The 15,055-nt window shown below is 39.3% G+C and overlaps 1 protein-coding gene across 4 annotated transcripts in view; it reads right to left on the reverse strand.

The window, feature by feature from the left end:
* INPP5A (inositol polyphosphate-5-phosphatase A) overlaps positions 1 to 15,055 on the reverse strand; it is a 1,124,564-nt gene that overhangs the window by 423,950 nt on the left and 685,559 nt on the right. For all 4 annotated transcript variants that reach the window (XM_029609984.1, XM_029609981.1, XM_029609982.1 and 1 more), the window contains one exon: positions 9,986 to 10,038. In XM_029609984.1, the coding sequence (XP_029465844.1) occupies positions 9,986 to 10,038 (53 nt within the window). The remainder of the gene's footprint in view (positions 1 to 9,985; positions 10,039 to 15,055) is intronic.

Below are 15,055 nucleotides of genomic sequence, written 5' to 3' on the forward strand. Positions count from 1 at the left end.
GCCTCTGGCAACAGGGATATCATTTGTTGCCATCAATTGCAAATCAGGGTATAACGGGGCTGTCCCTGGCCCTAGAACTGAACTTGTAGCTACCGGAGTTTTAATTGTTTCACAAACAATGGGGGCGGGCTGCGCAATTTTTTATTTACTTTCGCATCCCCATAGTCCTAAAAACCTGCAAATATTTCCAAGGGATTTACCCTTCTTATGCTTCAGTAAGTAATCTCAGGGGCCTGCAAGTGAAGTTACTGTCAAGAAGCCATCCTGCCTTAAACCCCTTTTTGCTGTGCTCCAGTACAAGTTTTTTGTTTAAGGGAAATGCTGCACAAACTACATCTACAGGCAACGTTAGAGCGGAATCAGACATACTGAAGCTTATATTGCAAAAACAATTTTCTAAACCTCAGTGGGCGTTCCCACAGCAGAAGAAAATTAAACTAAACAGTACAATAGCAATACGTTCCTGACCCAGGTAGGTAATGGATTTCCTCCTGAATCAATCAATCCCGCCTTCTAGCATTTTCCCCAAGCACATTTCAATAAAGGTGAAGGAGCTCTGTATTCTTGGATTGGCAAAAAGAACTTTTGCTTCTTTCTTGGACTAGGCCAAAACCTTTAGAAAGGCCCACCCAGGCGAGTGACAAACTGAAGAGTAGTAAATCATATGGACCAGGGTTCTGAAGGAACTAAAAAATGAAATTTCAGATCTATTGGTTAAAATTTGTAACCTATCGATAAAAGTATCCATTGTACCTGAAGACTGGAGGGTGGCCAATGTAACCCCAATATTTTAAAAGGGCTCCATGGGCGATCCGGGAAACTATAGACCAGTGAGCCTGACATCAGTGCCGGGAAAAATGGTGGAAATTATTCTAAAGATCAAAATCACAGATCACATAGAAAGACGTGGTTTAATGGAACACAGTCAGCATGGATTTACTCAAGGCAAGTCTTGCCTTCCAAATCTGCTTCATTAATTTGAAGGTGTTAATAAATGTGGATAAAGGTGAAACAATAGATGTAGTATGTTTGGATTTTCAGAAGGCCTTTGACAAATTCCCTCATGAGAAGCTTCTAAGAAAACTAAAGTCATGGGGATAGGAGTTGGTGTCCTTCGTGAATTACAAAACTGGTTAAAAGACCAGAAACAGAGAGTAGGATTAAACAGTCAGTTTTCTCAGTGGAAAAGGATAAACAGTGGAGTGCCTCAGGGATCTGTACTTGGACCGGTGCTTTTCAATATATATATAAATGACTTGGAAAGGAATATGAGTGAACTAATGAAATTTGCAGATGATACAAAATTATTCAGAGTAGTTAAATCACAAGTGGATTGTGATAAATTGCAGGAGGACCTTGTGAGACTGGAAGATTGGGCATCTAAATGGCAGCTTTAATTTAATGTGTACAAGTGCAAGGTGATGCATATAGGAAAAACATAATCCATGCTGTAGTTACCCGATGTTAGGTTCCATATTAGGAGCGACTTTCATGAGCTACAACCCAGGAAAAATATCTAGGAATCATAGTGGATAATACATTGAAATAGTCAGCTCAGTGTTCTGCGGCAGTCAAAAAAGCAAACAGAATGTTAGGAATTATTATGAAAGGACTGGGGAAAAAAAAGGAAAATGCTATAATGCCTATTTATCGCTCCATGGTGAGACCGCACCTTGAGTACTGTGTACAATTCTTGTTGCCGCATCTCAAAAGAGATATAGTTGCGATGGAGAAGGTACAAAGAAGGCAACCAAAATGATAAAGGGGATGGAACAGCTCCCCTATGAGGAAAGGCTGAAGAGGCTTGGGCTGTTCAGCTTGGAGAAGAGACAGCTGAGGGGGGATATGATAGAGGTCTTTAAGATCATGAGAGATCTTGAACGAGTAGATGTGAATTGGTTATTTACACTTTCGAATATAGAAGGACTAGGGGGCATTCCATGAAGTTAGCAAGTAGCTAGCACATTTAAGACTAATCGGAAAGAAAATTCTTTTCACTCAACGCACAATAAGGTCTGGAATTTGTTGCCAGAGGATGTGGTTAGTGCTTTTAGTGTAGCTGGGTTCAAGAAAGGTTTGGATAAGTTCTTGGAAGAGAAGTCCATTAACTGCTATAATCAAGTTACTTAGGGAATAGCCACTGCTATTAATTGCATCAGTAAGCATGGGATCTTCTTAGTGTTTGGATAATTGCCAGGTTCTTGTGGCCTGGTTTAGCCTCTGTTGGAAACAGGATGCTGGGCTTGATGGACCCTTGGTCTGACCCAGCATGGGAATTTCTTATGTTCTTATGTTTGTGGAAGCTGGCAAACAGCCACATGGCACTTTCTTCTTCCGCCCCTGCTGCCCAGAAGAGGAAGGGATGTTACAAAGCACTCAGGAAGAAGAAAGTGCCATGTTTGCTGCTGCTTTCCATTGCAGAAATTGTTGCCCCAAGGCTCCCAAGACTCCCCCTGGCCCTGCAGCAGTAAGAATGCAGCCCTCAGTTGTTTGCCTGTCCCTGCGATCATCACAGCACAAGAAGTCAGCTGAGAATATGGCTGCGGGGATTTCCTGCCATGCGGCTTTTTGGAAAATCTGTCAGACCCAGGGCAGGTAATCGACGGATTCCCAAATAGCCATGTGGCAGGAAATCCCTGGACCACATTCTCTGCTCTATGCTGCGATGATTAAAGCACAGGCAAACAGCTGAGTGCTGCCTTCTTGCCACTGCAGTACCAGGGGGGAGATACTCCTGCTGCAGTTCCCAGCCTGTCAGGACTTTCCTTTAATGGCTTGACTTGTGTTGTAGCTGCCATGTGTGCCGGGGCAGGGGTGAGTGAGTGAGACAAAAAGAGTCAGCCAGGATGTGGATAAGTGTGTGAGAAAATGTGTGTGATTGAGACTGTATGTGTAAGTAAGAGAGAGAAAACGTGTGAGAGCAAAAGGGAGGTGAAGGGTGTGTGTGAGAAAAAGATTGGTCAAAGAGGTGACTGGTGTGTGTGGGAGAGAAAGATTGGTCAGGGAGGTGACTGGTGTGTATGAGAGCAAGAGAGTGGTCAGGGAGGTGACGTGTGTGTGAGAGCAAGAGATTGGTCAGGGAGGTGAACGGTGTGTGGGAGAGAGAGAAAAAGTTGACTGGTGTGTGTGTGTGTGTGTGTATGTGAGACAAGACTAGTCATGGGCCCTAAGAAAGAGGAGTATGAGGACAGAGATTCAGCAGCCATTGCTGCTTTCTGGTGTGTGCTATTAGCCTACAAGGGAAAGAAGTAGGAGAGTTGCTGGAGAGGATAAGTAAAGGTGGCTTAAGTTTATCTTTCTTGATTGACTGCCATATTAATTATTGGGTAAGTATGTGATGTGTTTGCTGTTTGAAATATTTTATTGGTGTTTAGAGAATTTTAATAATTCTGTAAGTTTTTAATGATTGGATGTTATTCTATTTATCACTTGTTTTGAAACATTTATTATATTTATTATCTAGTTTTAGAATATTATTTATATTACTTCAGAAATGTATAAATAGAAATGTGGAGACGAAAACTGAACTGGAAACAGTAAGAAACCAGTTTGAGCATATGCAGTGCAACAATGGAAAAAACCAAAAAACATTAACTTGATGGTCACTTTATTCTGTATTTGGTGAGGGTCTGTCTGTGTTCTGTGTGTGTGACCCAGGTAATGGTATTCTGCAAGCTTGTAGTTTCTCTGTAGTGATCCATAGCAGCTTGGCATGTTCTGCTTTCCTAATAGGAGGTGTATTGGTGTTTAGTGTCTGGTTAAATATTTGTAGTATTACCTTTTCATAGGTAGGGTTGTTACTGTTTGAATGAGTTTCATAATGCAGGTGTAACTTTGTGTGGATTAGTTTGTATGCATTATTACAGATCCTAGGAGTCTGTTAGGTACTATATTTCTGTTTTCATTTCTTCAGTTTAACACTGCATGCAGAGTGGCTGTTTTGGGTTTCCATTCCAGTTTCTGTCCATATTTGTAATTTGTAGTCTTTGGTGAAGGTTGGTTTTGTGTGTGTGATCAAGGTGAGGTATTTTACTAGCATGTAGGCATTTGTATCAATATTATTTGTTTTGTTTTCTCAATAGGACATGGTAAATTACTGATTTTTCATAAGGAGGGCTATTGCGCCTGGTGGGAGAAAGTGTTTATGTTGCTGTTACTGAGGATGACAGCAGAAATATCTTTTTGTATGGAATGGGGAATGTCCTAGTTCTGTTCTGCTTCCCTTGCTGGGGGGGTCAGGATAGTTTCTATAGATATAGAGAATATGTTTACATTTAACCCCATGACAATCATGTGTTCAGTGTGTCACGCATGTGAGAACCATCTGTCAGGTGTGTCCCAACAGAAAAAAGGTTGCGAACCTCTGGTCCAAACAAACACCAAGCCTTAATTTGGTTCTTAATGTAAAAACATGAGGTTTCCAAGGAGATCGTATCTTCGACAAAGGTGAAGTAAGGACTACGTTAGCTAGAAACTCTGTTTTCGACATATTGAGGGGAAAGCTATTGTGGTTAAGCCAAGCTTTAATGGTGGAAAAGGATATGTTTAGATATTCTAGTATATCTTTCCAAGAGGATCAAACATGCAAAACAAATTGTATATCGTCAGCATAGACTTTATAATAATCAGATAGGCTGGAAAGCACTTGACAGATAGGAGCTAAACAGATGCTAAATAGAACGGAGGAGAAAGCAGATCACTGTAGTACACCAGTTTTGATATGAAAGACAGATAATATTTCATTTTTGTATTTAATGTATTGGGATCAATTAGCATGGTATGACCAAAACCAAGTCAAAACACACACCTGTAATACCACATTCTTGTAATCGAGATAGTAAAGATATCGTGATCAACTGTATGGAAAGCAGATGAAATATCAAGAAAGACGAGCAAACATTTCTGGCCATTATCAATTCCTCATCTTAAAGTGTCTGTGAATGAAAGTACAGAGTTTGGTGTTCAAGGCACGTCGAAAACCATATTGGTGCGGATCAAGTAGGTCAAATATTTCTAGATGATCGGTCAGCTGATTAAAACCAAATTTCCAGTATCTTAGAAAAAAAAAGGTAGAGAAGAAATGTAGTCTATAGTTATTTGGATCAGAGGTGTCGGTTACATTTTTTTTTTTTTTTAACAGAGGACATACTACAGCTTTTTCAAGGAAGTTGGAACTGAGCCTTCTTTTAAAGAATGATTGAACAGTTTAGTGAAGGTGTGAAAGAAGACAGACACCTCTGGTGATTTTAAAAAGAGCTGTGGAACAGCTACTTGAGGGGCAAAAACCTACATTCAAATTGGATATAATTTCACGGACTTCACTTACAGAGACAGTGTCTAATGACTCCCATGAAGGAGGGGTACGAGATGAGGGATTAGTGTACCAAGTAGGAATATTAGTGAAAGTAAGATACATTTTTTCAATCTTGAGACTGAAATGAATGAGAAAGGATTCTGCAGACGGAAAATCAATCAAGGGACATTTATAGTAGGATTGGAACTAGTTAGTCTTTTTGCAATAGCAAACAGGGCCTTAGGATTACAACCAATCTCTCCAATCTAAAGTGAATAGAAGTCTCTTTTAGCTTCAACGATTAATGTTTGGTAAGATTTTAAAAGAGACCTAAATGAGGCAGCGAGTTCTTAAGTAAGATGTTGTGCAAGTTACATTCACATTCCTTAAGTTTTGTCGGGCAACTTTAATGAAAGGAGTAAGCCATGGTTGAGGTTTACTTTTCTAATCCTAGGTGCTCTTAGGTTGCTCCAGAAAGGGAGAAGGTAGTACAGGAGACAATCGAACGGCAGAGTAGCCAGCTCATGGAAATAGTGGAAAAGGGTGGTAGAATCCACTACTAAGGCACAGGGGAGCAGAACAATAAAGCAAGGACAGAAAGGGAGGAGAGGGGAGGGGAGAAAGTCATAGGAGAAGCCAGTAAAAATGGCCTCACAACACTGACCTGTACACAAAATAGAAACATGAGGAGGATAAGGATGCAAGAACAAGAGTTAATGGTAGTGAGCCAAAAGCCTGCTTGTAGATGATCAAGGATATAAATGAAAAGAACAAGAACCTGGAATGTGTTTCACCAATTACAGCATCTTCTTTGGTGAAGATTCTACATATAATTCCTGGGCTACAAAGCAACACCATCAAGAACCATCTGCCCACATAAAGCACATTAGATATCGACACTAGAACTACAGATACCCCAATACAGAGAAAGCAGTCATGCTTCTCCTTATCAGTTCAAAAGACAGATAACAGTTTCAACAAAGCGTCTCGAGGTCAATATGTTACCAAAATATGGAGACAATTATCCCATGTACATTTCTATAGAGCACTGGCACAAGATCCAACACCTGAATTAAAGGCATGAATTGATGACACACTTTCCCAAGTTCTTTCTGATGGATTTATTACTTCAAAGGAGTTGAATTTTTTTGAGGGTGCAGTTCCCTATTTGCTCAGTTATATATATATTACCTAAAATACATAACACTCTAGACAAACCACCCAGATGCACAATAATTTTTTCATGAGGCTCTTTGTTGAAACCATTATCTGTTTTCATAGACCATTTCTTGAGTACTTTCGTCTCTTCAAGCCCCTCAAACATTCGTGACCCTTCAGAGATGATTTCTCTATTGTAATCGATAAATGAACCCACTGGAGGTTGATTGATATTGTTTCCCTTTATACCAACATTCTCCCAGATGGAGACCGTTGATATATACCATATTCTAACACAAAACCAGAACAGATGCGGGCTCCTAGAGGCTTTTTAAGCCAACCTTTGAATTGGTTTTGAAAGAGATATTTCTTCTGTTTGACAGTCAATTCTTCCAACATATCAAGGGCACCACCATGGTGCAACGGTTACACCTGATGTATCAAATTTATGTGTCATACATTTTGAAGATCGGTGGTATCACAAGAAATAAAAGCTGGATGAACTTTTCCAGGGCTTTACCAAGCTTCAGATAGAAGGCAACAGCTCTTTGGCAATCTAGTATGTAAATTACAGCTTCTTCCTTACAATGGATTACAGAGGAAATAATGGTGGAAGAAGAATGACTGATTTAGATGGGACACTGCCCTAGGCAGGAATTTAGGATGGGTGAGAAGCATTACATTATTCTGATCAAATTCGGTATAAGACGAATAAGCCACCAAGGCTTGAAGCTAACACTTTGCAGGCTGAAGTGGACAGTCAAGTGATAGGTTCAGATACTTGAGTTCACATGAGTTAGAGGCTCAAAGAGAGCTTCAATCAGCTTAGTTACATTTTTTTCTCATGTTATTGTGGAGGTGAGGGTAAGGAGGTAAGTAGAGGGCCTTAAGGAAGGTTTCAGATGAAGAACTAAATAAACGTAATAACTGAAGGTGCAGCAGAAACTGGATTCTTTTCTATAAGGTGGTAATATGCACCAATTGCACAAAGATTCTAATACAATCAAAATTCCTGAAAAATATATAAGGTATTCAAATAGATCTTTTATCCTGACCCTATAAAAACTAATGATCTGTCCTCACACCAGATTTCAAACATCCTCCATTTCCAGCCATGAGATTTTATGGTAAATTCCTTCTTAGAAGCCAGAAGAACCTAAGGCACTTTTCTCAGAAAACCTAAATCTAATCTGGCATAACCACTAAGAAAATAAGACAAAAAAATACTAGAAAAATAGCAGATGGTCATCAAAATACCAAGGAAAGAAAATATCCCATAATGGAAATTGCAGAAATTCAGGGGATGTCTTTTTTAGAGAGATGTAGAGAAAACTGAAGAGCAGCAGATTCAGTGGTATGCAGAAAGTCTCTTGCACATGCTTAAAGCTTTCACAGAAAGTTCTGGATAACTCTTCTCATTGACATATATAATAAAGTCATGTGAGCCATTTACAAGGATCATTGCCAAAGCTTGCTATCTCTGACTGTTTTAACAGGTTTGAGTTGGTTCATCAGTCTCTCCCTGGATTCTCCTCTCATCAGGGGTCCCACAAGCAATCATTTCTGCGGCACTATTTAATATATTCCTATAACCAGTTTGCAAACAATTGGGATGGCTAGATCTCTAATATCATGTATACATGGCTGATATACAATTTTTCTTTCCAGCATCAACCGACAAAAATAAGAACTCAAGCTTAATTTCAATTTATCTGTCCACAATAAAGACCAGGCTAAGTCATAGCCCTTTTACCATTAACCTGTCCGAAACAGAGATCAGCTACTTCAGTAAAGCCTGCCTGCTACATACTCCCCCCCTCCCTAATACTCTTTCATGGATGCACCATTCCCTTCGTCCAAGAACTTTGAAACCTGGGGGTAATTTTTGATAGATTTTGTTTAATCCCCTGTTAAAAAAGTGATTTAAGAATCTTTTTAGAAGCTATGTATCTTGCATAAACTGAAACATACCTGGAATTTAACGACTGTCAGACACTACTACAATCCCTAGTAATCTCTAAACTAGAGTACTACAACTTTATCTGTCTGCCTAATCACACAGTGAAAGCCCTTCAAGTCATTCAAAATTTGGCTGCTAGAATTCTGACTGGTACTTCAAAATATAACCATACTTCATCTGTTTTGCTATCTCTTCATTTGCTCCCCATCAAACAAAGAATCCAATTTAAAGTTCTTATGATGATAAATAACGCCATGAGTGGTGATGCCCCAGCCAGCATAAATTCTTTGCTAAAAATCTATCAACCTATGGGGATACAGAGATCCTCGTGATAATGTCTATCAGACATCCTAAGCTTTCGAGTGATTAGACTGACAGAAACTAGAGAAATAATCTTTTGAATCATGGGCCCAACATGGTGGAACTGCCTGCCAGCTTTGATTCTCAAGGAAACTAGTCTTAAGGTTTTCAGGAAAAACCTAAAAACACAACTATTTAACTACACATTTTACTTACGACATCTTGTTAATGCAAAGGTTGTTCCTTTCATGCTGTATCTATATTGCTGATACAACAGCTATTTTACATCTTTGTTTTCAAAATGTGATTTGTTCTGACATATATAATTATGTATGTATTTTAAATGAAAGCCGCTTAGACCCTAGGATAAAGCGGTATATAAATTGCTAAAATAAAATACAAATAAAATAAATAACTTACATACTTATCATACTAAAAGTAGATATGGAGTACAGTCACACAAATATAAGAGAAACTCATCACAAATGAGAAAGCAGAATTTACATTTTTTTTTTTTTTTTTTTTTTTTTTTTAGTATGACCTCCTTTGGTTCCTATCCTCTAAATATTAAGTCAACTCAAAATTTGTGTGGTCATCAAAGTGCAGACAATAATTGAATGTGATGATTATATCTTATCTGTTAAATCATCTCAACTTCAGATTAATTTCATTGGATGTGAAGTTGTCTGAATGGTCACCATTAGAAGCATATACCACAGCAACTAAAATATACATGGTATTAACAGTTTATGAGGTAGACATATTTACAATAAAACTGGCTACAGTAAAAGATGCATAGTTCCCCCAAAATATTATTATTAACAATAAAATAACTATTTTGCCATAACAGAATGATAACATCCATTAAGATCAAGGAAGAAAAGAATAGTATCAAGAAACTGAAACATTAATATTTTGAGATACATAGGTAATTAAGATAGAAAAGAAATGGTATTAAAAGTTTATCTATTGATGCATTAATGATATTAATATATAAGCAATGGCATATACTCTTAGTATAATTACATAATTTCAATATTCTTGCCTCACAAATATTTATCTTGTTCTAGACAAATCTAATGGCAAATATATGATTAAATTACATTTAATCAAATCTGTGTAATTTGTCATCTGCAACTTCTTTCATACGGTTCATGCATATCAAGCTTAAGTGCAAACTATTATTCAAGATTGCTGTACCTCACACAAACTTGTTTCCTGCATGCTACATTTATATAGTATAGGCTGCCATAAATAAGTAGTGTGTAACATACCAATCACAAATACACCATCGCGTTCGAATAAAGCCTTTTCTAGATGATTTACTCTGAAAAATACAAAAAACAAAAGACAAACAAGATATAGGATAGGCAAGTTGTGTGACTTTAGCGTTACATGTGATCATACCTGCTAATTCCCAGATGTGGCAGGATATAACTAAATGAAGCATTAACCTCTCCCTTCCCATGAAAATACCTTCAGGTCATATAAACCTATTTACCTGAAACGTCAATTAAGGCTTATAAATTATATGGCCTAGCCTCTCAATGCTATCCATTGTAAATTTCATTCAACTGTGATTGAAAATGACCTTCGACCAATGTACTGTAACTTATTTAAAACTTGTATTGTAATCTACCTTGTGAATATTCATGGAAAAAGGCAGAAATTATAATAAACATCATCAAACAAAATGAATGGGTGAAGCTGTTCATGACGCATGGGAAGAAAAGGAACTGATAGAGGAAATGTAAGAGTTGTCCTCAAGCAAAGATATGTAGCTTTGAAACTTTTCTGACACTTCCAAGTTAGAACCTATGACTCACCGTCTGAACATATAGAACATATGGACATTTGGAGAAAGGTTTATTTTGAATCAGCATTCATCTTTCCATATAGAAAAAGGATATGACAAGCTGCACAGCATATAAAATTGTGTGTTAAAAAAATGTAAACAAATATGATCTAAAACAAGTTGCTTTAAATTGATTTCTCACAAATTTTTACTTCATTTTGTAGGAAAGTAAAATCTGAAATTCAAATGGCTTCCTAAACAAGCAGTGTGTAAGTGTGTGGAACATTCAGTAGTTTTTGAAGAACCAATTTCTTGTAATGATACAATTAAAGACATTTTCCTTTCTTCTCCAGCCTACCTCTGCCAAGATCCCCTAATCCCTTCAAGCCCTCTTCCCTTTCCTCTCTTTTTTCAAAAGCTCAATTTACCTTCTTCTAGCTTATTTCAAAAATATCACTCTGCTCCTTCAGATGGCTGTGCAAACCTTGTCACCTCATGGCAGCTTTCCCTTGTTGTGCACCCAAAGAGGTCAGCTAATGCCAGCTGGGGCAGGCCATGCCACTGTTCCTACCTTCATCTCCATAATTTGGTCCTAACTTGATATATCATCTCTTTGATCCTTTTACCTGGGAATTTTATAATTAGGCTCATCTTGATATTTATGAACATTTAATAAAACAAGACATAGTGATTACCTCAACAAAAAATTTAAAAATTATTTCATAATGCTACACATACTGGAGTCTCAGTTATCCCTACATTAGCAATTCTCCAAATAAGTCACAAAACCTCTCCCATTTGTCTTTCTAGTGTGAGTTTACTAGACTAAATTAAGGAAGAAAAGCTTTTCATTCAAATCAAGTTCCCCCAAAATTGTCTTTCACAAAATGGGTCACATCATGGGCTAAGCAGTGTGGAGTTATATAAAACATTTACCTTGTTTTCATCTACTTTGCTGAAAAAACAACTTTGAACCCCTCACCTTCACATTTCTTCTTGTTGTTTAATCCACCCACTAGATCTTTATGCTGATGAATGTAGTCTGAAAGGTTGCAGTTTGAATCAATGTAAATACGAAAACAATTTTATATGCTGCTTGGTATCCATTTCTTCCTCTAATTCTTTTGGTGTTTGTGCATTACTGTAGGGCACGCCACCCCATCTTCCTCCACACTATCCTTCCGTCCTTATCTCCTGAGTCCCAATTCCCTCCATTTTCACCTCATTGTGTCTCATCCTTATAACAACTCCTTTCCTACTCCACACATTTTACTCCTTGCCTCCATTCACTCTCCATTTTTTTCTTCCTGTCTTCCTCATCCATCCTCCTGCTTCTTTCCTCAGCAACAGCACTGTGCTTCTTTTCCCACTTATCCAACATCTGTCCCCAGCCTTCCCTAGTCAACCTACAGGCCTGGATTTATCAAAAGGCACACAAGCCTTGTACCTAGAGCAGCACAAATCTGGGAGCTGTCCAGCTGTGCTAATGTCCCTCAGCAGAGATCTGCCTTCCTCTTCCTGATCCAGCCCTTCTTCTCCTAGGCAGCATGCAGGGAACAGAAGGGATTGGTGTGAGCCTGGAGCAGACAGAGTAAACAACTACTCTGCTTCCTAATTCAGCCCATCTCCTTCTGTCATTCAGAGGCAGGAAGGGATGTGGTTAGCCTGGATCTGACAGAATAAAAGGGGATCATTTTGGAGACGTTAGAAGGGGTTGAGTGAGGGGATCATTGTGGGGTAAAAAGAGAGGCTAAGGGATTAGAGAGGATTGAATTGGGGGGGGGGGGGCATGTGTCTATGTGTGAGATAGTGTTTCTGTATATAAGAGAGAAGGTATTGGTGCCATGTGTGTGTGTGTGTGTGTGTGTGCAGATGAGTCAAATAAACTATGTGCACCGCTGTTCAGAGGAGGGTAAGAAAAGCATAAGTGGCAGCTATATTCCACAATTTTCAGATCCATCTGTTCTTTGTGATGTGGATCTATTCTGGAAAGAATTGGACCCTTTCCACCACTGGAAGAGTTAAGGAAGAGTTCACAGATGTCAAAAACTAATCCCAGGATTAGGCTATGATGCTGAGCCTTTGGCTGGTGCCTCTTCCTGTCAATTTCTAGCAGGCAGCTGCAGCTACTAGAGAGAGGGAAGAGCACAATGACATTGAAAAATATGGAAAGGATGCGTTTGGAAAAATGGTCGCTTATAAGAGAAGTACTATCGTCGGAATGTGGATGGCTGGTTCCCCGGTGCTATCAACAAGGACTGTAAAGTGGACTGATGCTCCTTAATCAAAGCCACAGTTTCCTGCACTTTATCCACAAATAAGTTGCCCCCTGTACAGGGTACATCTGCTAGACAATCATGCACATCTTCATAAAGGCCATTCACTGGCAACCAGATGGGTCTTCATGCTCTTATACAAGCAGCTGAATTTCTGGCCACAGTGTCGAATGCTTTACATATGGAGGGGATAAAATGCTTCTCACATTCTTATACTTCTTCCAATGCTCAAAGGAGCTTTGCATGCCCAAAGTCTGATGATTCTGTCAGAGGTTTCAGCTTTTGTATGCACTCAACCCAAGTGCTAAGCATGAATCCCTAGAAGACCTTCTTTTTGAACACATCCAACACTTGTGTATTCTTACCAGGAGGCATATTAAGAGTATTCACAAGTATACTTGGCATTCTTCAACACCAACTCCATCAATATGGAGTGGTGCGGCAATTTAACTATCCCAAAACCTGGGGTGCCTGAACCCTATACTTTAAGTCAAGCTTTTGGGCGACTGGAACATAAGAACATAAGAAATTGCCATGCTGGGTCAGACCAAGGGTCCATCAAGCCCAGAATCCTGTTTACAACAGAGGCCAAACCAGGCCACAAGAACCTGGCAATTACCCAAATACTAAGAAGATCCCATGCCACTGATGCAATTAATAGCAGTGGATATTCCCTAAGTAAATTTGATTAATAGCCATTAATGGACTTCTCCTCCAAGAATGGAAAACATGTCATCAGCGTTTGCCACATCCTCATTTGCCGGTCCTTGAGGAGTTTGTGTACTGGAATGGCTGTGAAGTCTGCTAGAAATTGAAGATACTGAAGAAGCCTGAAGACATCTCTTCTCAGGTCATATTCTTTTCTGACACTAATAGACAGTATCTTACCAAGCTCATCCAAAAAACTGTGAGTAGCAGAGATCCTCAAGAGAAGAGGTATGCCATGGAAAGTCCAATAGGGGATATGAAGGATCCCCCATAGAATCATCATCTCCCCAAGCACAGGGGTATGCTATCACAAGATGATAAGAGTGAATGAGAAGACCACCTCCGTTTGTCCGAAGGAGAAATATCTGGTCGGAACCAAGAATGAACTGATCGTCTTTTTCCCATTCTGATTCATGAAGGAACTTCTCTGGAGAAAGTGAATCTAACACTTCAGGGAGCGGATTTACTCCAGACATTGGAAGCTGCTGAGGAAAGGTATGCACCTCTGGGGAACTTTGGCAGCTGTATTATATGGGAAAATTTCCTTCCTCTTGGACAGGAGAGGTTCCAACCTCCCACTCCGGTCTTCAAGGCTTAAGAAGTTGTAATTATGTTTTTTATATAAACTACCTTGTAGCCTATTTGAGAGAGGCAGTCAAATTTGAAAATAAAATAAAATAAATAAGACAAAAATTCCTCAACAACTCCAATGGCTAAGTTCCCATTGGCTGAAGGACTTTCTGCACTAGAGCTGGAGGAGAAACATCCTCTTCAGAAACTCAGATTGGCTCATCCTCATTCAAGGGCTGCCAGTTATGCTGAGGAGAAACCTGCTGCCATGGTTGTTATAAAGCAGCTGATTTTGAGATGCTCCATGCTGGTTGCATCAATACTTTCCACTGAATGGCGCTGTGTTTCATAGCCAGTGCCAATAACACCTCCTTTTGTGCCATAGCCCTGCTCTCTCTAGCGGTAGGACTTCTGGGCTTACACTTTGAGGTGCTCCGTTCTGACAAAATCGAAGGTAATGTGGTCTGCACGTCAAGAGGCTTTCTTGCATTTTAAAATGTGAGCTCTATGCTGATGATATGAAAGGTACTCTGGATGGCAATGGATCCAGACAAAACAAATGGCTTGATGCCATGGGAATCTGTCATGTCATGAAGAACAATGATATCAGCTTGACTCAGCATCAATGAAAGACCTGCTTCCAGGACAGCTCTGTGTCGACAGCACCAGCTTCCTCTTTGGTGCCAAGGGTAAGATGGCACCAAAGAGGAAGCTTATGTCACTTAGGCACTGGTGCCAAGGGTAAGATGGCACCAAAGAGGAAGCTTATGTCACTTAGGCACTCTTCTTGGAAAAACATAGATAAGATACAATGAAGCAGGTAAGGCCAAAAATAAATATCTCTATGCAGTAGCTCAGATTAAGAAAGACTGAGGGGTACATGGGTGCAGAACTCCCACATATGCTCAATAAAACTTTAACTGATCTCTGAGTTCTGCATCTGTATTGGCTCCAGTGGATGTCAACACTTATACGGTAAGGCTGATTTATGCATA

This window comes from Rhinatrema bivittatum, chromosome 7, assembly GCF_901001135.1.
Source record: "Rhinatrema bivittatum chromosome 7, aRhiBiv1.1, whole genome shotgun sequence".
Taxonomy (NCBI): Eukaryota; Metazoa; Chordata; class Amphibia; order Gymnophiona; family Rhinatrematidae; genus Rhinatrema; species Rhinatrema bivittatum.